This window comes from Mus caroli, unplaced genomic scaffold (genome assembly GCF_978045245.1).
Source record: "Mus caroli unplaced genomic scaffold, Mus_caroli_1 scaffold_19, whole genome shotgun sequence".
NCBI classification, from domain to species: Eukaryota; Metazoa; Chordata; class Mammalia; order Rodentia; family Muridae; genus Mus; species Mus caroli.
The window spans coordinates 54,688,895-54,711,552 of NW_028227274.1; the positions used below are offsets into that span (position 1 = coordinate 54,688,895).

General features: G+C 43.9%; 1 protein-coding gene across 2 annotated transcripts in view; it reads left to right on the plus strand.

Annotated features, from left to right (window-relative positions):
• Lmnb1 (lamin B1) overlaps nucleotides 1-22,658 on the plus strand; it is a 42,455-nt gene that overhangs the window by 13,275 nt on the left and 6,522 nt on the right. For both annotated transcript variants that reach the window (XM_021150337.3, XM_021150338.3), the window contains exons 2-8: nucleotides 5,873-6,029; nucleotides 6,588-6,713; nucleotides 8,301-8,471; nucleotides 10,411-10,536; nucleotides 16,504-16,724; nucleotides 17,434-17,659; nucleotides 19,900-20,004. In XM_021150337.3, the coding sequence (XP_021005996.1) occupies nucleotides 5,873-6,029; nucleotides 6,588-6,713; nucleotides 8,301-8,471; nucleotides 10,411-10,536; nucleotides 16,504-16,724; nucleotides 17,434-17,659; nucleotides 19,900-20,004 (1,132 nt within the window). The remainder of the gene's footprint in view (nucleotides 1-5,872; nucleotides 6,030-6,587; nucleotides 6,714-8,300; nucleotides 8,472-10,410; nucleotides 10,537-16,503; nucleotides 16,725-17,433; nucleotides 17,660-19,899; nucleotides 20,005-22,658) is intronic.

Genomic DNA, 22,658 nt, shown 5'->3' on the forward strand with positions numbered 1-22,658 from the left:
ACCTGTGGCAGTCTGCTGAGTCTGCTTGAGCCCATCCCCACTTTAAGATAAGGTTACTAATTTAAGCTGGTCTTGAGCTTGCCACCCTCCTGCCTCATTCTCTTGGACATATAATTAATTAATGTTCTATGTGTGTGTGTGTGTTTGCATGCATGTAGAAGCCAGAGGTTTCAGCATCCTAACTCAGAACTTGTCCTTGATTGAGACAGGGTCTCACCGGGATTGGAAGCTTGCCAAGTAGGCTAGGCTAGCTGACTAGTGAGCCCCACAGATCTTGTCCCCAGTACAAGTTAGAAGTAACTCATTAGCTCCTTAATATAATTTTTATACATTATCTTTTTGGATATGAAAAACAAATAACTAACACAAAAGTACTTAGGAAAGTAAAAATTAAGACATTTGTGTAAAAGGATCTGAACCCAAGCATTTTTCTAGATCTTCACGTGCGCACGCGTGCGCGCACACACACACACACACACACACACACACACACACACACATACATACACATATACATGCACACACTTACACATACATACACACACACTTACACATACACATACATGTGCGCACACACACACACACACACGATTCTCTACCCTCGGTGGTCTAAGTGTGGGATTATAATATATAATAAGCATCCCTGTGCTTATTATGATTTAAGTATTTGTTCCTAGATTTTTGGCCTGTTGATTTTGTTTCATACAAAATCTTAGCTCTCCTTTTAATTGACCTGTCTAATTTTTTTCATGTGTTTATTGTTATGGTTGGGTATGGCTAAGCATACTTGTGATCCCAGCATTTAGGAGATGGAGGCAGGAGGATGAGTTCAATGCTAGATATATGGTGTGTGTGTCTATGTGTCTCCATATATATGGTTAAAAGCTAGCTTGACTGTACTCAAAAGGATAAAGTGTCAAGAAATCAATATATAAGGCTGGGTGATGGTGGCGTACGTTTTAATCCCAGCACTTAGGAGGTAGAGGCAGAGGCAGGTGAATCTCTTAAGTTCGAGGGCGGCATGGCATGGTCTACAGAGCGAGTTCCAGGACAGCCTGGGCTACACAGAGAAACCTGTCTTTGAAAAAAGCAAAAACAAAACCCAGAACATAAATACATACATATGTGCATGCATACAGTCAAGAGACCATAGAGGAACATGTTTCCTGACATGATAGGCTTACATGATAGTTCATTTTCAGATGGCTATTATTGTCAGGTACTAAGTATTCAATGATTTTCTGAAGATCTTCATTGAAATTTTCTTTTGTGGATGGTCTCACCTTGTAGTTCTGGCCAGCCTGGAATTCATTTGCTATCTCAGACTTGACTGGCTTCTGCCTCCCAAATGCTAGGATTAAAGATGGTGCCACCATGCCCAGCTCCACTGAACATTTATTTCGAGTAAGGGTGTGGAGCCAGTGGTGATGCATCCTGTTTCATAAACCCTGTTTCAGAGCTAAAGCCGGGGTGTAAATGGTGATCTGAAACCAAGTCAAGGCTGAACTGCTCATCGCACGCCCCGAGCGCACCCTCATGTACAGAGGTCACTGCATTGCTGTAGAGGTAGCAGTCTGTAGAGTAGCTATTGGCTCCTCCCTGTATAGTGGCCTTATGGTAGCATACTTCTGTGTTTTCTGTGATAACGCTGTGGCCCGAGGAGGAGAGGAGCCATGTGTGAACACAGAAAAGGGAAGCACATGGAGTTTGGAAAGTACTGAGTGATCACTTGTACTTAGTGTTTTAGTCTTTCAGGCCCTGGGGAGTGGGTGTGTCCCTGGCAGTGGTAGTTGTGTTAGGAAAGGACAACTACACCCTGTCACATTCTGCTATAGAATGTGAGTGGACAATTGCCAGCTGATTATTTCTTTAACAGGTTAGATGTATTTAATTGCTTAATGTTTCTGGTAACACTCAAGCTTTCTTGAAAGGAAAGCTAACTGGGGGGGGGGCCGGAAGTTCTTTATCAGGATAGAATGCCAACTACATTTTATAAAACTGCTTAGCTCTTGGATGCAGTTGGGGTTTTGGTTCTTGTGTGAAGTATCTGAAAAAAATGTTTTATGACTTGTTTTCAGTAGTGTGCATATTTGTAGCATTAGATTCATGTTCTGAATTTAATTGAAAACATTATGATCTATCTGGAATTAGAAGTAGTTGAGTTAAGCTGATCAATAGCACCGTAAAAGTCTCCAGCCAAGGAAGAGTCAAAGAGATGTACTGCAGCACCTTAATGGCTGCTCTCAGTAATGCTCCTGTCTGAGTTGGTCTCTCCTTTGACAGTATCAGATGTCATACCGCTTAAGTGATACTATGTGTTTCGGAATTCCAGCCTGCAGTTTCTGTACTTTGACCACATGCTGATAATACTTGGACTGTCCATGTTATGTTTCATGAATGAGAAATAAGAAAACAATTAGAAATCTACGACAAGATTATGTTCAGATTGTTAACTCACAGACTGAATGGCCCTCCTCTGCCCTTGGCATTGGCCACTAGTCTGACATAAAACTCACTGATTGGCGCTTATCTGGAGATGTGTGTAATCTTAAGAATGTTTTCATGATTCATCGACATTGGCAGGATGAGAGGGTGGAGATTTGGGAAAGTGAATTTCAGAGGTGATAAAAGTATTACAGCCTTTTTCTTAAACGACCTTTTCTGCAGGATGAAAGGCCAGGGTGAGGCTTTGGGGAGGGTGTTAGTCGGTACTATAATTGCACTCTGGGCTCTGTATGACAGGCAGGCATGAATACTCTACAGCCTCAGGTTCATTAGACATTTATTTAGCAAGACCATGGCTGTCTTCAGGTTTGCTGTATAAAAACTTCAGGAATAATAAAAGAGGCCTTGCCCTTCTTTGGGTCTTCAGCCTTTTGAGGGAGCTAAGCAGCCCGAATAGAGGAACCTGTGTCTTCAGTGCACATCAGTGTGCTTCATGTATAGAGGTGGCCATGCCTTTTTCTCCTTTTATCAGAGGCTGGCTGGAAGCATCCACATTTCTGTTATTGTTGGGACTGAAGAGGAGAGGAGAAAGATGCATGAATACAGAACATTTGCTTGGAGTTGGGAGGTACTTGGGATATAAGGACAGCTGCAGGGAATATGTGCCACCAGCTTCCCTGCAGGCCTGTCCACAAATGCATTTCATTCTTTTCCTAAAGCTCCAGACAGATGCATTCATGAGCAAAACCTAGACCCTTGGTAATACTCGGTTATGTTGGGGATTGGTTCATGAGCAAAGCCTAGACCCTTGGTAATACTCGGTTATGTTGGGGATTGGTTCATGAGCAAAGCCTAGACCCTTGGTAATACTCGGTTATGTTGGGGATTGGTTCATGAGCAAAGCCTAGACTCTTGGTAATACTCAGTTATGTTGGGGATTGGTTCTAATGCTTTGATTCAACAGGCAATCTGCGTGTCCAAATGCTAAAGGTCCTTGTCCCCAATTTTTTTTTTTTTTTTTTTTTGATCAATCAATAAAGATACCAGTGAGCTGGGCGGGGGTGGCGTACACCTTTAATCCCAGCACTCGGGAGGCAGAGGCAGGTAGATTTCTGAGTTCTAGGACAACCAGGGCTACACAGAGAAACCCTATCTCCAACCCCCATTCCCCCTCTACCAAAAAAGGAGAACAGGTTTCTAGTTTCTGATTGCCTGCCTAGTTTGCAGCCCTGTGAATCCTGTAAGCCCTTGCTAGAGCACATCCTGGCAGTGTAGGGAGGATGTCAGTGCTTTAAGAACTTGACCTTAAGAGACAGACACTGTCAGCATCTCCTTCATTTTTCTATTTTATGTCTTACTTGGTTTTGGTTTTGGTGAAATGACTAGTCATATAAACTACTGCACAGTAGCTTTTGACTTTTCCTGATTTCTGTATTCCACAAAGTATTGTGTCTTAACTTGGTATGACAAGGAGTTCTGAGCTCTGCGTGTATCACTCATTGCATCAGTGAATGGGATACATAGTGATATCATGTAGAAAGAACATGGTCATTTAACGCCTGCTGTGTGTAGGCTCATGGCTCCCACAGAGTCACCATGTTGTGCTTTGTAATTTATACACTAGACAGTGCTGTAGTGGTTTCTGTAATTTGTGCCTTTTGTAAATATTATGTAAACTATAAAATGTGAATAGATTTTTTTTTTTTTTTTGATTTGCTTTCTATGAGTGAGTGTTTTACTCACATGTATGTCAGTTTGCCACATGTATGTCTGGTGCCCCCAGAGGTCAGAAGAGGGATCTACTGGAACTGGCGTTAGGGAATTAGTTTGTGGGCACATGGAGATGCTGGGAATAGAATCTGGGTGCTTTGCAAGCAACAAATGCTCCCCCTCCTGAGCCATCTCCAACTTCTAATTTTTTTTTTTTTTTTTTTAATTTAAGGGCTGGAAACATCTTAGTTGGTAAGAGTGCTCGCCTTGCATGTATGAAACTTTAGACTCTGTTCCCAGAACACAGTAAGATTGGGTGTTCCTATGTGTCTGTAATCCTAGCACTTGGAGATGTAGGCAGGTAGCTCTTACTTCAAGGTTGTCCTTGGCAAGGCTGATATGGACTACATGACTGGCTGTGAGTGACCAGGAGGGAATTCTGTTTTAAAAGAAAGGTGTGTGTTTGTGTGTGTTTGTGCGTGTGCGGACTTGCCTGCCTGCCTTCTTGCATGTCTGTCTTGTGTGCCTGAGTGTCTGAGAATGCATGTACATGTGCACACGTGAGTTTGTGTGTATATCTGTCTGAGATGTGTGTGAGTAGGGTTCAGAGGAGGGTGTCAGATCTCTTGGAGCTGGAGCCAAGTGTTTCTGGGATTCTGTTCTAGACCTCATGGTTGAGTAGGAAGCGAACCGAACCATTTTTCCAACCCAAACAAGGTTTTTGCTTTAAGTCAATTTTTAAACTGTGCCGGTGTCCCTTCTGGACTAGTTTTCAGCTAAAGGCTGCCATCTTGTGGCCCTAAAAATACAGGGCTCAGGACAAAAGATTCTGTTGAGATTATGACTGCCATTCCACAGAGAGTGAGGGGTCTTCTCTTGGAATTATTAAATTACCATTGAGTCAATTTCCCTAACATTAGCAATACTCGAGTTTAAATTAAGAGCAAGATTTAGAATCTTGATATTGCGAAGGCTTTCCTGTAAAGTTAATGATAAAGATTTATTTAAGTTACACTCATTATGTCTTTTAAAATGTAATTGTCCAAGTAATTATTCTGAGTTTGGTGGAACACATACCCTTTACTCTCCCTAGTCCTCAGAGGCATTCTAGGATCTGAGTTTGATACCAGCCAGATTCACAGAGAGCATTGCAGGTTGGTAAGGGTTACCTAGAGCGACCCCTCCACTCCTTTAAATGGATTAACGCTGTACAGCAGTGAATATTACTTTCTAACACAGAGCCCCCATTTAACTAGGGGGGTTTCAGATCACCTCTTATGTTAGAAATAGGTACGTACAAGCTTCTTGGCACCGGCTACCTGTTACGAATAGCAGAGGTCTTATGTGAACGAGAGTTATGCTGACATCTATGTCTGCATCCTGCATTTGTATCTAGGGCTTCTGGGGGCTGGACGAAGGTGTCTGATTTCATGGGACTGAAGTTAACAGATGACCACCATCTGGGTGGTAGGGTCCTTGGTAAGAGCAGCCAGTGCTTTTAACCCTGAGCAGTCTCCCGTCCCCAGAGACTGGGTCTTTGTCCCACAGTCATTAGTTAACACGTGATGTGGGGAATGTCATCTACCCAGACTCTTGATCTGACGCTCCTGGGTGATCCATCCTCAGGCAGCCGCTGCTGAAGCTGCTGTGGTTTCTCCCTTAGGCGGGCAGGAAGTCCTCAAGGCGAGGTTCTGATTGTGTTCTTCTGATGTTACAGTTATGCCAAGAAGGAATCTGATCTCAGTGGAGCCCAGATCAAGCTGCGAGAGTATGAGGCGGCACTAAACTCTAAGGATGCGGCGCTGGCTACTGCCCTTGGGGACAAAAAGAGTTTAGAGGGAGACTTGGAGGATCTGAAAGATCAGATTGCCCAGGTAAGATTTTGCCCTGATCTATGTTTGGCTGGTTAGTTAGTTGGTAGTTGTAAGTCATGAACTGTGGATTGATTTTTTTTTTTTTTTAAATAAACTAACTAACTAACTAACTAACTAGTTAATTTTGTAGCCCTATTTGTGTTCTTCAGTGGCTTCCCCAGAAGACAGTCTAGGTAGCGCCATACAGAGCATGGCAGCTCCTCCCCAGCTTCTGGTCTGGGCTTCATAGATCTCGCTGCTTTCCTGGGTACTCTCCCCGTCTGCTTTCAAAGCCTGTTTCATTCTTGCACCAGACACAAAGTGGGAAGAGAGGTCACCCACACTGGAAACATGACAGTGCTTAGCTATAAATCCTTAGTTCGGATTTTGAGACCTGAAGGATTGCCTTCTTCATTGGCTACATTGATAGGTGATCTGATGTGACCCCCTGGGGGAGAACCAGCAAATGGTCCCAAAGTTAAAATGATATAATCTTGCTAATAAATACAAAGAACTCTAATGTCTTAAATGATTACTAAAGAATTGCTATATCATCTTTATCATTCTTTTTCCTTATAGCTAGAAGCATCCTTATCTGCCGCCAAAAAGCAGTTAGCAGATGAAACTTTACTTAAAGTGGATTTGGAGAATCGCTGTCAGAGCCTTACCGAGGACTTGGAGTTTCGTAAAAATATGTATGAAGAGGTAACTGCATAAAGATTTTGTTTGTTTTGTTTTTCTTTTTTTTCTTTCCCCCAAGACAGGATTTCTCTGCATAGTCCTGGCCACCCTGGAGCTCCCTCTGTTGCCTAGGCTGGTCTCAACCTCAGAGATTTGCTTGCCTGGCTTCCCGAGTGCTGAGACTAAAGGTGTGCACCATCCCTGCCTGGAAATGTTTCCTTGGAAAGGGGACAGAGGCTGGGCATGGGGACTTGAATATTAGCTTAGGAAAGTTAGGATTTCAGGGTCATCCTTGCCATGTAGTTAGTTTGAGAATAGCCTGGGCTACTTTAGACATTATCTCAAAAAACCATGGGCTGCTAAGACGCCTTATCAGGCATTTACTGTTGAGCCAAACAGTCTGCATCTGATCCCTAAGCCCACGTTGTGGAAGGAAAAACCTACCGCTGCAGATTGTCCTCTGTCCTCTGTAACAAAGCCGCACACAGGAAAGACAAAAACAAACACGTATAATTTTTTTTGCCATAAGGAAAGGTAGCTAAATACAGAGATGCAAGGAGATGCCTTACAGATAACTGTACAAGATATGTTTCCCTTTTAATGGTTGAGACGGCAATGAAGAAATGGAGGTAAGATGCAGTTAGTACATGGCATTACTAGGTGATAACGGTAGCAATATGCACCTAACCTGTGCGTGAGGTCAGCACTGTAGAAAGACACACAAACACTTTGAGCTATAGTGTCCCCTTGTGGCTTCCTTAATTAGTCACTCAAGAAAATATCTTCATAGGGAGAGCTAAAAGAGACGATTTTTATTAGTGGGCTTATGTATCTAGCCACAAATTGTCTGTCCCAGGTTATTTGGTGTGTGTGTGTGTATGTGTGTGTGTGCACATGTGTGTGCACACGCACTTGGTTTTTTTGAGACAGGGTTTCTCTGTGTAATAGGCCTGGCTATGCTTAAACTCACTCTATTTATCAGGCTGCCCTTGAGCTCAGAGATCCACCTGCCTCTGCTTCCCAAGTGCTGGGATTAAAGACGTGCATCACCACTGCCTGGCAGGACACTTCTTAAAACAGTGAAGGATCACAACTGTCACTTGTGTTCATTAGTCAAGAGTCATTGCTATGGACAAAACCCTGCCTGCATACATTGTTACTGATAGTGTAACATCCGATTCTAAAAGAGTCCGGTAAATTTTACTGTATCTAAGAAAATGTCTTTTTTAGAGGTGTCCGTAGGGATTGCCAGTAAAGCAATTTAGAAACACAAACTGTTTGGTGTTTGGTGTAGTGTATTGTCTACAGCTGCGTGGCACTTTAAAAAGTCATCAGGCCATTCCTTGCCATCAGAGAGATGAAATAGCTGTAACCCATGAGAAGAGTGGAGAGTTCCTGGTACGTGGGGTACCGCCATCATGTCGTTAGTCACACACACTCCAGACCTTCTGCTTGAAAACTAAAGGGTAACAGTGTAATGGTGGACCTGTTTTGAGTCAGGACAGGCACAGAGGTTAGTGTATCAAGTACGAGATGACCTGGAGTTACTCAGGCCGCTGCTAGTGCCGCTCTTGGAAGCAGTTTGGTTTTATGTTCTTTTTCTCCCTGCAGGAGATCAATGAGACAAGGAGGAAGCACGAGACTCGCCTGGTGGAAGTGGACTCTGGGCGTCAGATTGAGTATGAGTACAAGCTGGCTCAAGCCCTGCATGAGATGCGGGAGCAGCACGACGCGCAGGTGAGGCTGTACAAGGAAGAGCTGGAGCAGACCTACCACGCCAAGGTGAGCTTGCCGGGATGTGTGCACATACAGTCAGCACCTCAGTCACACAGCTGAGGGAGGACGTGTTCCTTTTCTAGGTTTCTCTTCTAAGATTTATTTATTGATTTTATGTATATGGGTGTTTTGTCTGCTTGTACAATTGCACAGCAGAAGAGGGCATTGGATTCCATGAAACTATAGTTATAGATGCTCGTGACGATGGACTGTGGGTGCTGGAAGAGCAGCCAGTGCCTTTAAGTGCTGAGCCAGCTCTCCAGCCCCAGTAACCATTTTTAAAAACCAGAACCAGAGGCTAGAGAGATGATGGTGCAGTAAAGAACACTGGCTGCTCTTCTAGCTAGGGGCTATGAATTTAATTCCCAGCACCCAGATGGCACCTCACACCCATCCGTAATTGTAGTTGTGTGGGATCTAGTGCCTTTCCCCTGCATTCAGTATGGTGCACAAAGATATGTGTAAGCAAAATACCCATACATGTAAAATCACAGATGAAAAAAAATTAAAAAAAAAAAAAGCTTTAGGAAGTTTAAAAAATGATTTTCTTCTTTAGGAATAAGATAAAATGAGTATATTCTTTTTTAAAAATTTTATGTATTTATTTTATGTATATGAATACACTGTATCTGCATAGAGGGTTATGAGCCTTCATGTGGTTGTTAGGTATTGAATTTAGGACCAAGACTTGCTCTGGTCAACGGTGCTTGCTCTGGTCGGCCCGCTAGCTCAGTCCCTCCTTGCTCCAGGCCAAAGATTTACTTATTATTATGAATATGTACACTGTAGCTGTCTTCAGACTACTGGTGGTTCAGTGCTCTTACCCGCTGAGCCATCTCACCAGCCCGAGTATATTCTTAATGTGGCTTCATTAAACTGAATGCTCCTAGGATGGAGATGGAGACGAGGTTATTCCAGTGTCGTTAGACAGAATGCCTGAGTCAGTGGTCTCGCATGTCACATCTTGAGTAGTTAAGCCCAAAGTGTCTCAGTGCTTTCCTCTCCCAGGTACGTCTGCCCCTTTCCACATACTGCTTCTATTTTTGACTTCCACATTGCTTTGTCTGTAAATTGTCACTCCCTGTGGGTGGTTTTTGCTTTGTTTTATAGCGGGGCCAATTGGAAAATCTGACAGTGTTCTCTTTAGAGGTGGGGAATCATCCCACTTACAGGAACAGATCACGTGATACGTCTTGGTTTTGTTTGCAAATGATTTTTTTTCCTCACATGTTAATTGTTATATGAATGAATAAATTATTAGTTGGAGATGTGTTAGAAAATTGATGAAGTTATTTAAAATAATTTCCATTGTTTGGACTCCATTGTTCATGTAGGGTGTTAGTCATGTAATGAGGTGGTTATGGGCATCGCATACAAGAGGCCTTACAGAGAGGTCCTGTAGCTGCCTAGCACTTGCTGAGTGCCTCCACTAGACTATGTCCAGGAAGAACTATAAAAGAACTCTCTCGTCTCGGTTTCTGTCTCTCTTGCTCTATCTGTCTTCCACTCCTCAGTCACACACACACACCCCATTTGGAGATGTGGGTATTGTTTTATGAGACCTGCTTTTGCTTCTGAGAGGAGGAGTCTCTGGTTACAGAGTTGGTTTGGAATATAGAATGCTTCCTTCGCAGACGTCACTACAGTCAAGTTTCTATTGTACAGCATCTTTGTTAGTGCTACCCTAGACAGTAAATGCTTAGTGGATGAAATACTGAAAAAATAACCTTGAGTTGACCTAGATATCTAGAAATTGTTTAAATTGATAGTTTTAGGAGTGAGTCTGAGAGACAGGTGTGTACGTCAGCAAAGCAAGCGTGCTTTCCTGTTTCATCAGCTGGTTACCAGAAGGGCTTGGGTTTGAAAGGTCTTGGTGAATCATGCTTCCTCATTTCTTAGTTCCCGCTTACTAGGTAAGGCTGACAGTGGCTTCCTGTCCTTACAGCTTGAGAATGCCAGACTGTCCTCAGAGATGAACACTTCCACTGTCAACAGTGCCCGGGAAGAACTGATGGAGAGCCGGATGAGGATCGAGAGCCTCTCCTCACAGCTCTCTAACCTGCAGAAAGAGGTAAGTAGCACCTATCTTTGAGCAGAACTGAGGTGTAACTGGAAGGCTGGCCACCTGTGCCATCGCTGCCTACCTGGTGCCACTTCTCCTTTGTCCCAGATGAGACAGACATATTTTCTCCTGGATTTTCTTTTATATAGTGCTTTCTGGATGATTTTGTGTGTGTGTGTGTGTGTGTGTGTGGTGGTTGTTGTTCATTGCTTAAATGTTGTGAGGCTTTGTGGAGGTGCACACCAGTAATCCCAGCATTAGAAAGGCAGAGATAAGATTGCTGCAAGTTCAAGGTTGGCCGGGGCTACATAATAAGATGCTGCCTCCGAATCTCCCCTCCTCCCCAAAACACCCTTTGTGTGTCAGCAAACCAACCATGCTTTTCCTGTTTCATAACAGTAAGTAACATAAGTGAGGGCTGAGGGAGATCCCGTCAGCTCTGACCTAGTGCTCACTCTGTCACAGGATCCAGAGCTGTGCTGTCTTTCTGTCTGTCTGCCTGTCTTTCTCATCTCTGCAGTACAGCTCCCACTCAGTCACACTTGGAAACCAAAAACATACTCAAATTGTAACTGGTGACTGGTGAAGTGCCTTCTTTCTAAATCCCTGTAGTTGAAATACTTAATGGGTTATGAATTTCTATATTCATTAATAGTCCCTGGCCCCATTGACTTCCTGGTATACCCCAGCGACAAGTGACTGCGTCCCTCCTTGGGCTGACCAGCTGACTTGGTGTTGCCATGCTCCAGATGAAGTGAAGTAGGCCTGGATGTGGCTTCAAGTCAGTTTTATTCTGGATAAAGTGACGCATGCGTGGAACAACACCTGCACTTAGCATTGCCCCTGTCGTTAGTACTGTGGGAAGTAGCCTCAGCCTTTATTTTCCTGAGGGGAGCACATCCGGTTCAAGTTTTATTACACCATTTTATTAGGCAGGGTTTTCTTCCTGTTTGTTTGTTTGTTTTTTGTTTGTTTGTTATTTTTAGCAAAATCTTTTTAGGTATAAAATCACTAGTTGCTGAATTTAGAAACTAAAACAGAAAACAAGTCCCATAGAACAATGTGATAAATCAGTTCATAGAGTTTACATTGTTGCCTTGGGTGCTTATTAACTTGTGTCATAAAACTTTAAATTATTTTAGAATTAGTTTGTTCTGCTAGTATTTTGAAGTTTCACGTAACAATAGACTACCCACTTTATTAAACCACAGACCAGGGTGAGTTTAATTACTTGCCCAGAGGCTTCAGGGTAGCAAATTCCTTCCCAGAATTCCCTTTACGTCTAACTGTCATTGAAAATTATCTTGGGGAAATTTGTTCTCTGTTGCACCATCTGACTTAATCTTCTTGGGCTGCTATAGCAAAATGTTACAAATGACTTCCCCCAAGCTTGAGATGATCTGTCTCCTTCCTCCCGAGCCCTCCTCCCCCATCTCAGGCCCCCATGATTGCTCAGCAAGTACTTCACTGACTGGAAGTACTTCACTGACTGAGTAGCTCCGCAGCCCAGTTCAGGAGCTTGGAATGGCTAAGTCCAGGAGAGAGAGAATGGTGAGTTCCCATCTCATACCCCTAGATGGCGCTCTCCATGTCTTGTGGTAGGAGGGCAAATACAGTGAACTCCCCAGGGCCTGTTTTATGAAAGTGCCAATTGTAGTTTGGAGGCCTCAGCTCTCTCTTGCACTCTTAGCACTGCCAAGTTACAGGAGTGAGATTTTCAACACGTGAAACTGGGGGAACATTAACTGGCACGCTCCTACAAATGGGCCTTCCTGCTCCTGCGATAAATTGATGCCGACCACTCTCCCCGTAAGACACTCCTCACTTCTCCCTGTTTTGTCTGTGTGCCTGTTGCTTCTCTTGAGGCTGCTCTTTGTTTTACAGCTGAGGAGGCCGAGACTTACATAGCAGTGGGTTCTGGGACTTGGAAGCCAGGTTGGGGTCCTCTGAGCTCAGGTTCAGTCTTTAGTTTTGTGCTGTTATTCTCCTTTCTCTACAAGCGCTTCCAGGTTAGTGGCTTTGAACTTTTGGCCTTGGGCTTTCTAGGAGCCTCCCGCCTTAGTGAATAGACAGGTGCCTGCTTTAGCTGGAGTGGGCTTTAGTTTGTCACTCCTGACAGGCTTAACATGAAGAGTACATACTTGCTGGGCAACCTGGGCAGGCTTAAGGCTTTCCCAGCCCTCCTGCCTCACACTCTAAAGTCCTGCAATTTCAGGTGTGTGCCCCTGTGTCCAGTCTAACAAAAAAGGCTTTGAGTGTTTTCAGTCTTGAAAAATAAAGATGTGTTTAAGTTTTCCCTGTTGTACGTCTGAGGGTTGTTGGGTCACTGGAGGTTCATCATGTTGGTGTGGGGCCATAAGAGTTTTCTTCTGCCAGTGTGACCTATGCTCCTGACGGTCTTACAGAAAGACTGAAGCAACCTTTCTAGAAATATTTTTAGAAGACAAGTACAGAGATGATGTTTGGGCACTAGGAATTTCTTAACAGTACTTGGTATTGGTTTGGTCCAAGTCTGCCTGCCTTGCAAGAGTCTGCAGCTGCTTCCAGCACCCAGACTCTGGGAACTGTTACCACATCTGTATCATAACGAGTCAGTATTGCTGTGTTATGAATTGTAAGTAAAACCTGGAGCCTGGAGCTCGGCAGGGGTGGCGCATGCCTTTAATCCCAGCACTTGGGAGGCAGAGGCAGGCAGATTTCTGAGTTCGAGGCCAGCTTGGTCTACAGAGTGAGTTCCAGGACAGCTAGGGCTATACAGAGAAACCCTGTCTCGAAAAACCAAAAAGAAAAAAGAAAAAGAAAAACAAAACAAACCGGGGTCTGGTGTGATGGCGCAGTGGGTGCTAAGAACACTTAGTTCTCTCGTGGAGGATCTGGGTTCAGTTCCCAGGGCCCACAGGATGATTCGGAAACCGTCTAGAACTCCAGTTCCAGGGGATCGGGCACTTTTCTTTCTAACCTTTGTGGGCATCAGGCACTTGTGTCACTTAGTATACATGTGTGCAGGCAAAACTCTCAGATCCATAAAAATAATAAAAGTCAAAGAGCTCATACAACGTCAGGCATGGAGTTGGAGTGCTGAGGCAGGATCTTGGAGGTAGCATAGCTCCATCCTGCCTTTGTGTAGTGGGTACTGCCTTAGGCTAGCTGTGGCTGTCCAGGAATGAGTGGCTTTGGTTGTCAGGTTGGAGCAAGTACCATCTACCCACTGAGGCATTTCTCCAGCCCAGTGCCAATGTTACTCCTTGTTTCGTGCCTCATTCTATCCTCTACCTACGTGGAAATAAATATACGTGGAAAATAAATTGAAGATAAGGTGTTTTAGAAAGGAAATAAAAACAAGCAGAGCCCTTCTGGGGAGTGGATACTCATAGCGCAGTCCTGTGTGTGCAGTGTAGGTTATCTGAGGATGTTGTAGAGTTTTTCCTATTTTATTCTGTCTGCACCAGCTGGCTTGTGTAAGGTCAGAGGACTACTCTCTCCTTTCACCATGTGGGTCCCATGGATGGAATGAACGCTGGTTGTCAGGCTTGGTGGCAAGTGGCTTTTACTGGGTGAGCTATTTTACTGGTCCCATACTGGTTTGATTTTAGATTGATAGTAAAATAGGAACAAGACAGTTCTCCTCTGCCTTACCTGGTTTGTCTGTTGGTAGTAGCATCTTCTTGTATTACCATGGGAGGGACCTTGGTCAAACTCAGAAACTGGCAGTAGCATACTGCTGTTAAGGGACTGTGGTCCATTTGGGATGCACCAGGCCGTAAGATACTCTTCAGCCTGTCTGTCTGCTTTTCACATGATTAGACAGCTTGTGAGTTTCAAGTGCCTGTCTGTCACATCCTGTCAGGGACCACGTGTGAGTAACTGGGAATGTTTGAGTGTAGTAGCATTGGCCGGGTTTATTTAACTGTTAATAGAGGTTGTGGCTTTTCATTTCCTGTTGTCTGGCCCACCCAGACAAGAATGACTAAGCCCCATGTCCTGGAGAGGCGGATCTATACTCACTGAGTGGACTCTGTTATAAAGGGTTTTTCTCCCCGCCCCCTCTTACGCCAGTGTTTGTGTGCAGTTTTTAAATTCAGTGGATTGGCTCACGTGGTTCTGGGGGCCGTGCTGTGAGTTTGAATGCTGTGTGCTTTACTTTTCAGTACTTTAATACTTTTAAATTGTGTGTGTGTGTGTTTATATGTAAACATATAAACACACACACACAGACTTCCTGTGGTGTATGCATGTGTGTACAGATTCCTTTGGGAGGCAGAAGAGGGCATTAGATTCTCTTAGGCTGGAATTCCAAGTGGTTGTGAGGCACTCATTGTACATGCTGGGAATAGAACTTGGAACCATAAGAGCTCTTATCCGCCGAGCCACCTCTCCAGCCTGGCCACCTTTTTTGGGGTGTGGGGTAGGGGTTGTTTTTGTTTTCTTGTGTTGCTGGGGATTGAAGCCAGGGCCTTGGTCATTCTATGCAAGCACTCCACCACTGAGCCAACCCCAGCATCACCTTTACTACCTGGTTCTGTAAGGTTTACCACGTATTTCCTCTGCTGCGATAGAGTCATGATAGAGTCATACGTTTCTCTAAGAAGTTCTGCTTCTTTTTACTGCAGAGTGGAATGTGAATGTAAGATCTGGACACTGTGTACTGCTGTCTCGGCTTCTGGGCCTTCTCCTAGAATAGGTTGTGTGCACACACACTCATTCTCAGACCAGATTGCATACATGAACGTGCAACATAGCTGCAATCTAAATGGTTTTCTATCTAGTGATATATGTATTTATAGAATCTATATTCATCAAGTAGAATTGCTCTATAAAGGCGTTTTCTCCCCTTTAACCAGGAATTTATGCACTTCTCTCAAATCTGATATTACAGAGTTTTGTTTGGTCTTTTCGCATGTATTTGCAAGCTCTCACACCAGGCAGCTTGGCTTTATCATCAAGTTTTTTGCAGAGCCCCATTCTATGTTTAAAAGTTTAGCCTGTATTTGTTACATGAAGTTCAGTAGTACAGCATTTATTGCAATGTCTTCCTTCCAGATTAAGTTTTCCACAGCAGGTCCCTTCTCTGCCACTGGTGCAGGTGTGTGGGATCCTGGGGGCCTTGGCTTCCATTATTCTTTTTTATCTGGTTGTACTTGTCATTTTCTGAGGCCTCTGAAATGAATAATAAGTGAAAAGCCCTAACCCAGTAAGCTACAAGATTTTGAAGTTGAACTTGGTGATATAGGATGTATGACTTTTCATTGTGTATTCCAAATACAGCGTCTATATTTTTGGTAATATTTTATACATCTCTCTGTGTAGCACATGTGCTTTGTGTGTTAACCAAACAGGAGATGATGGGGCCTTCCGATTGAGACTGGTGCATTCAACATGGCAGCCAGAAACCCTTTCTTCTGGTTTTAGAAACTGCCCTTGCAGTTTTTCAGAGTTTTTACACATACTTTTCTGCTCTTCTTGAGAAGGGATGTGCTGGCGTTCTGTAGTTAACTGCCACTGTTGAAGTGAGAACCTTGTAGGAAAGTCAGACGAGGTTTCTAGAGATGTAAACATTTATGTGGCTAATACTGAAATCTTACCTGTATGTTTTAAGCATTAATGTGAGGAATATTTCTTCTGTTACCCAAAACTTTTTTTGGGGGGGGGGGTGTTTCTGTGTGTACCAGCCCTGGCTGTCCTGGAACTCTCTTTGTACACTAGGCTGGCTTTACAGAGTTCTGTCTGCCTCTGCCTCCCTGCTGGGATTAAAGGTGTGCACCATCGCACCGGCCTACCCAAAACTTTAAGAGATGTTTAATACTTTAAGGATTTGGGAATGTAATTAATTGCTCACAGCCATGATCTTTTGGGTTAAGAGTTAGGGCTCCTTTAGGGCTGTATTTGCTTTCTGGTTCAGAAGGTGGTTTAAAGTAGCTGCCTTGTGCTCATGGTGACATGGTCCTAGAAAGTAAATGTGCTCCTTTGACTCTGAAGTCTAGAGCGTGTTTGGAAAGGATTCAAGAATTGGAGGACATGCTTGCTAAGGAGAGAGACAACTCGCGCCGCATGCTGTCTGACAAAGAGAGAGAGATGGCGGAGATCAGGGACCAGATGCAGCAGCAGCTGAGTGATTACGAGCAGCTGCTGGACGTGAAGCTGGCCTTGGACATGGAGATCAGCGCCTACAGGAAACTCTTGGAAGGCGAAGAAGAGCGGTAAGGGGCTTAGGCGACTCCAGGCCGGACAGCTGGTTTGTGTTTTCATGTTATCCCTCCCCCATCTTTCTGGTTTATATATATATATATATATATATATATATATATATATATATATATATATATATATATGTATGTATATGTATATAGATAGATAGATAGATAGATATATCTCCAGTATTTTAGGACTGCTCTAAGTTAAACTTTTCCTTGTGTCTCAGGTATTTACATCAGACATCAACTTTACCTAAGTTCGCTTAGGTAAAGAACAGCCCAACTAGGACATGTCGATCCTGTACAAGGAGCTTAAGCGTTTGCAAGCGTCCTGAGTAGCCCAGTGCATTCTCCAGCATGGAGAAGTATTCTGTCAGTGCACATTTCCAAATGTATTAGGTGGAAGGAAATAACATATTAAATGCTCCCTTTTAAGGAAAACAAAACATTAAAAAGGAGGAAGGCGACCTTGACACTTTTCTGTCATTGGTTTTAACATCAGGCAGTAAGTAGACATAGATCTTGACTTCTCATTACTTTGAGTATCAGGCTGGCCCATTCGTGTTTAGTAGCACAGTGCGAGCTAGATGCTGCTGTGGTTCCTGGCAGAGTGTGACATGCTGAGGGACCCCTTGCTTCACAACTGCTGTGTGGACGAAGCCTAGATGAGTCGGGATGCGTGTACCTCATCCACACCGTCTTCTTTCCCACGTAGGTTAAAGCTTTCTCCAAGCCCTTCTTCCCGGGTGACCGTGTCCAGAGCATCCTCCAGTCGCAGTGTGCGCACCACCAGAGGAAAGCGGAAGAGAGTTGATGTGGAGGAGTCGGAGGCGAGCAGTAGTGTTAGCATTTCCCACTCTGCCTCAGCCACGGGGAACGTGTGCATTGAAGAGATAGATGTTGATGGGAAGTTTATTCGCTTGAAGAACACTTCTGAGCAGGTAAATGAGTCGGCCCATCTCAGGCCTGGCTTTGCAGACTGCCTGGCTGTGGTGGGTAGTAACAGCTACCCATCTTCTGGGTGCTAAAGCCTTCAGTGGCTTGAGATTTCCTTTGTTCTTTCTTAGGTTTGTTTATAGTGGTGATAGGGAGGGTGTCCCTGTGCCATGGCTGGGTGTGGCAGCCAGAGGAATCAATATCTTTCCTTCTACCATGTTGTGTTCAGGAATTGAGCTGATGTTATCAGTGCTGGTGGATGCACCGTTACCATTGAGCCATCCTACCAACCTGAGATTTCCTTTGTTAATCTTTATAAAACTCTGGACCCCTTCACCCCAGACTTGACCAGGCTATCTCATGATGGCTTTCTCTCTCTTATTATTATTATTTTTTAAAAGATTCATTTATTTTTTGTATGTGAGTACATCATTGCTGTCTTCAGACACACCAGAAGAGGGCATCAGATCCCATTACAGATGGTTGTGAGCCACCATGTTGTTGCTGGGAATTGAACTCAGGTCCTCTGGAAGAGAGGTCAGGACTCTTAACCTCTGAGCCGTCTCTCCAGCCCCCGTGATGCCTTCTCAAAATGAATTAATAAGTTTTCCTTAGCTGGTGAAGGTGAAGTTGCAGCTATTAATAAAAGCTTTCTGGAAAAGTATGGATGCAGGCTCAGGTCTGCTGAACTCTCAGAGTTCATGACTGAACATGATCTGCTTTAGATTTATATAGCAATATTGACAACACGATCTCCATCTTGAGAGTTTATGTGAATAGGAAGTATCCACCTCAGGGATTCCTGAGGTTTAGAACTTGGACTTTAGAGAGCTCTGTGGTTCTTTCTGATGGGACTGGGGATGTAGGGTGGTGCTGGAGATAGCAGAGAATGGGGGTGCAGTGGGGAGAATGTAAATTTAAGTGTAAAAATGAAATGTTCGGGGCCTGATAACAATCGAGAGATCACTCCCTGTTGCTGTTTTTAATTAATCTCTACTCACGTCGACCCTGCTACCCACCCCAGTGTTCTGGGTTCCCAAATGAAAGACAAGACAGGCAGACACACACACACACACACACACCACCACCACCACCACCACCACCACCTCTATATTTTAATATGCCTTAAGAGCTTAATAGCTGGGCCACTCCAAAACCTCCACATGGCTAACACACTCCCCTCCGATCTTATGACTTACTAAAATAATCTATATTCCATCTCTGCTGCCCTAGACCCAGTCTGCCCACCTGCCCACTCCGCCCCTGGGCTGCTCTTCCCAGCTCTTACTTGTTGGCTGTTTCTGTCCTGCACTTTTTAGGTGTGGCAGCTACTCCTCTCCTGTCATGGTAGCTAACTCCATCCTCTAGGTCTCTTGCCCAGGAATCCTAAAAGTCCTGCCTCTGTCTGCCTGCCCAGCCATTGACCCCCGGCAACTTCATTTACCAATCAAAACCAACTGGGGGCAGGGGCCCTCGTGTCTTACGTGTGGACTTGTGGATTCTCTTGCAATTTTGGAGACCATATTAGCATAATACAAGCAACATTAGGCTAAATCCACAGCGCCCTTTCTTACTGGGCTATTAGAACTACTGTGTGTATATGCATTTAAATAAGTCCAATAGATAGCACAGGCAGTTCCAGGGGGTCTGGGCTCTGGGGCCGGCTGGCCACAGCTTGGAAACAAGAGAAGCTCTTGCCTCATCCTGATGTTTCCAGATTCCAGAGGCACCAGGCATGTGCGGCTGGTGTGTGCCTTGTGGGAAGCCTTCCTACTCTGCTGTCTCCATGGCTCCTCACTGGACAGGCGGGGCTGGGGCAGATAGTGGGCAGCCAGGGCTGGCGTATTGATTGTTTCTTTGACTCGGCTTTACTCCCTCAGGAACAGCTTATTCTGGGCAAAGCTGGCATATGCAAGAGACAAAAAAAATCTTGTCTTTGCTAGTCCTAAGTGTCTGATTTAAAAACAGAAAGCTGTCAGATCATAGGAGTTTTGTTTGTGGTTTCGAGGGCTGGCTTGTGTTGTAAATTCTTAAGGACCCATCTAATTGAGCAGTGACCGTGATCCTTGCTTGTAATTTTCATCTCTCCTCAGTTTTGTCCCCTTTAAAATTCAGACCCTTCCTGGTGGGTGCGGTGTTGAGGACGTTGCTTTTTGCAAAGAGCCTGTCTGGGGTCATGGATTTGATTATTTCATAGTTCTCTGTATGTGTGAAGTAACCTTGTTATATTGTGTTTTGTGACTAGGATCAACCAATGGGAGGCTGGGAGATGATCAGAAAAATTGGAGACACGTCAGTCAGTTACAAATATACCTCAAGATATGTGCTGAAGGCCGGCCAGACTGTCACAGTAAGTGAGCTCAGTCAATCATTTATTTTCTTAATTACAGATAAGGTAGTTGTAACAAAAACTAAAACAACAGTTTGACTGAAAGAGAAGCATTTTAGAAATGGTCTTTAAAATGCCTTTGTATTAGTAGGGTATGTGTGCTGTGAAATATTTAAAAATTCTGCCTTAGAGCAGTGAAAAGAATTGATATTTGGATGATTTTGTCTGTTTAGTTGGGTATAATAAAATAGTTGCTTCCTGACTGATCCTCGCAGCCTCGTGCATTCAAGGATTCTGCATGGCATCAGGATCTGTAGGAAGCCAACACCAGCATCCACCTAAAACAACAGCTGCCTAAACTGCCTTGGATAAGCTTTCATGTTTTGCTATCTTGTCGCTCCATTTCACCCTTAGCTGTTTTCAGGGTTGGAGTTGGAGGCTTGCCTTTCTAACAAAGGTCATTCAGTAGTAGTCAGTAGTAGTCAATAATAGTCAGACGTAGTTGGTTGTACATGCCTTGCACCTCTAACCACTTGGGAAGCTGAGGCAGAGCATTGCAAGTTCAAAGCCACCCTAGCATTAGCAATACTTTGTCATCTTGGGCTGGGAGATGGACCAGTTAAGAGCACTTGCTGCAGCTCCAGCCCGTGAAATCCCAACATACAAGGGAAAGGCCCTGGCTAAGCAGCCATTGCATTAGCATTTGATAGCTATGGGAAAAGAAGACTCAGTTTCCTCTAATGATGTGACTCCTGATAGTCTGATCCCACTGCAGGGGTGGGCTTCAGTCCCAAAATAGGCAGGGCAGCACAAACCAGACTTGGTGGGGAAAGAAGAAAAAAGTCATCTCAAAGTTAGAAGGGAATGGCTGGGAAGATGGTGAGGGTGGAAAGGGGAGGAGCTAGGATAAGGCGTGAATGTGCTCAGAGTACGTTATATGAAAATCTCAAAGAATTAATACAGATAATTGGAAGAAAACAAAAAAGCCAGGCTTTAATTTAACAGCACATGCCTTTAACCCTAGGGCTTGGGAGGCAAAGGCAGGTAGATTTCTGAGTTTATGGCTAGCCTTGTCTACAGAGCAAGTTCCAAGATAGCCAGGACTATACACAGAAAAGCCTGGTTTTGAAAAACCAAACAAAATACCCACTGGCTGCTCTTGCAGAGGACCAGTTTAAGTTCCAACACCCACTGTGGGTGGTTCAAAAATCACTCTGAATTCAACGCCACGGGACCTGATACCCTCTTCTGGACTCTAAAGGCACCCACCTACAGAAATGTACAAAGAAATCCTCTTTTGGGATATGACCCTGGTATTGCCCAGAACCTGCTTTTGGCCTAGCTTCGTGAGTTTATCAGTGTGGAGAGATGGCTAACTGGCATTCTTAGCTCTTACTCCGACTAAGCTCTGTACTGACCTGCTCTAAAAGACCACATTTTAAACAGTTATGTATTGAGTTTAGAGAAGTATGCATCTTAGAGCAAACAAACGCTTCCTTCTTTTTCACTTATTAGCAGGATAATGTGTTAACTTTGGATTTCAAAGAAGGCATCTTCATCCTTGAAGGATGTATATGTGACTGCTCCATTGTCTTTATGGGTTCTTTGAAAAAAAAGCAAGTGCAGCTGGGTGTGGTGAATACATACCTGTCTCCTTGTACTAGGGAAGTAGAGATCTGGAGTCTAAGGTCATTCATAGCCCAACAGTTAGAGGCCAGCTTGGACAACTTGAGACACTATATCCAGAAAACAAAAGGTGCCCACCTATATATCGCCCCCTTGTGGTTTGTTTTGGTTTTTTCAGATGAGGTCTCTGTAACCTTGGCTGTCTTCCTAGAATAGACCAGGCTGGCCTGGAGCTCATAGAGATCTGTTTGCCTCTGCCTCCTGAATGCTGGGAGTAAAGGCTGTCACTTCATACTTCTTCCCTTCTCGGGTCTCCCTGTACAGCCCAGGCTGACTTTGAAGTGATCACAACCCTGTCTTAGTCTCCCACATGTTTATAATTTTGATCAGTACAAACCTTAATGTTGAAGATCAAAGGCTCAAAATTCAGGTTAGAACTTCTCTACAGTATAGAGAGCTTTGACATCTCTTTGAAAACAGTAGGTGTTAATTTTGTAATAATGAGTGAAAATGAGAACAAATATCCTAACTGCTCTATTCTTTGGTAATTATAGTGAGAGAAGATTGCTTAGTTCTATTATAAGTCTTAGGGAAACTGCATAGTGTATTTAAGTTTGGTATTTTACTTCAGAAGGCTTAGATTAGAATCTTTGTCTCATGATGTGGAGCCGTTATGCCACTCATCCGCTTTTCCTCTGGGTGTACTGCCCAGAGACTAAAGCGACTGCTCCTGGAGGTGTTTTTACAGAAGAACGGATCCCAGGAGATAACGCAGTACATTTTTTCTTTAGTAGATTGTATTGTGTGTGATCAGATTTTTGGGACATGGTAGTGAGGGAGATTTCCCAATGACATTGTTCAAGGCGAATTGCAAGGATCAGTTTAAAGATTCAACAGAGATGAAAGCACTATGTATGCCTTTAAAAAGGAATTCTTACAGTTTAAAAATTTACAAAGTTGTAGAATTAATTATGGGGTTGCAGTTAGTCTGTTGTGTTTAGAATATCATATCAAAGCAGAGCTTTTAGTCTCAGCCCCAGGAAGCAGAG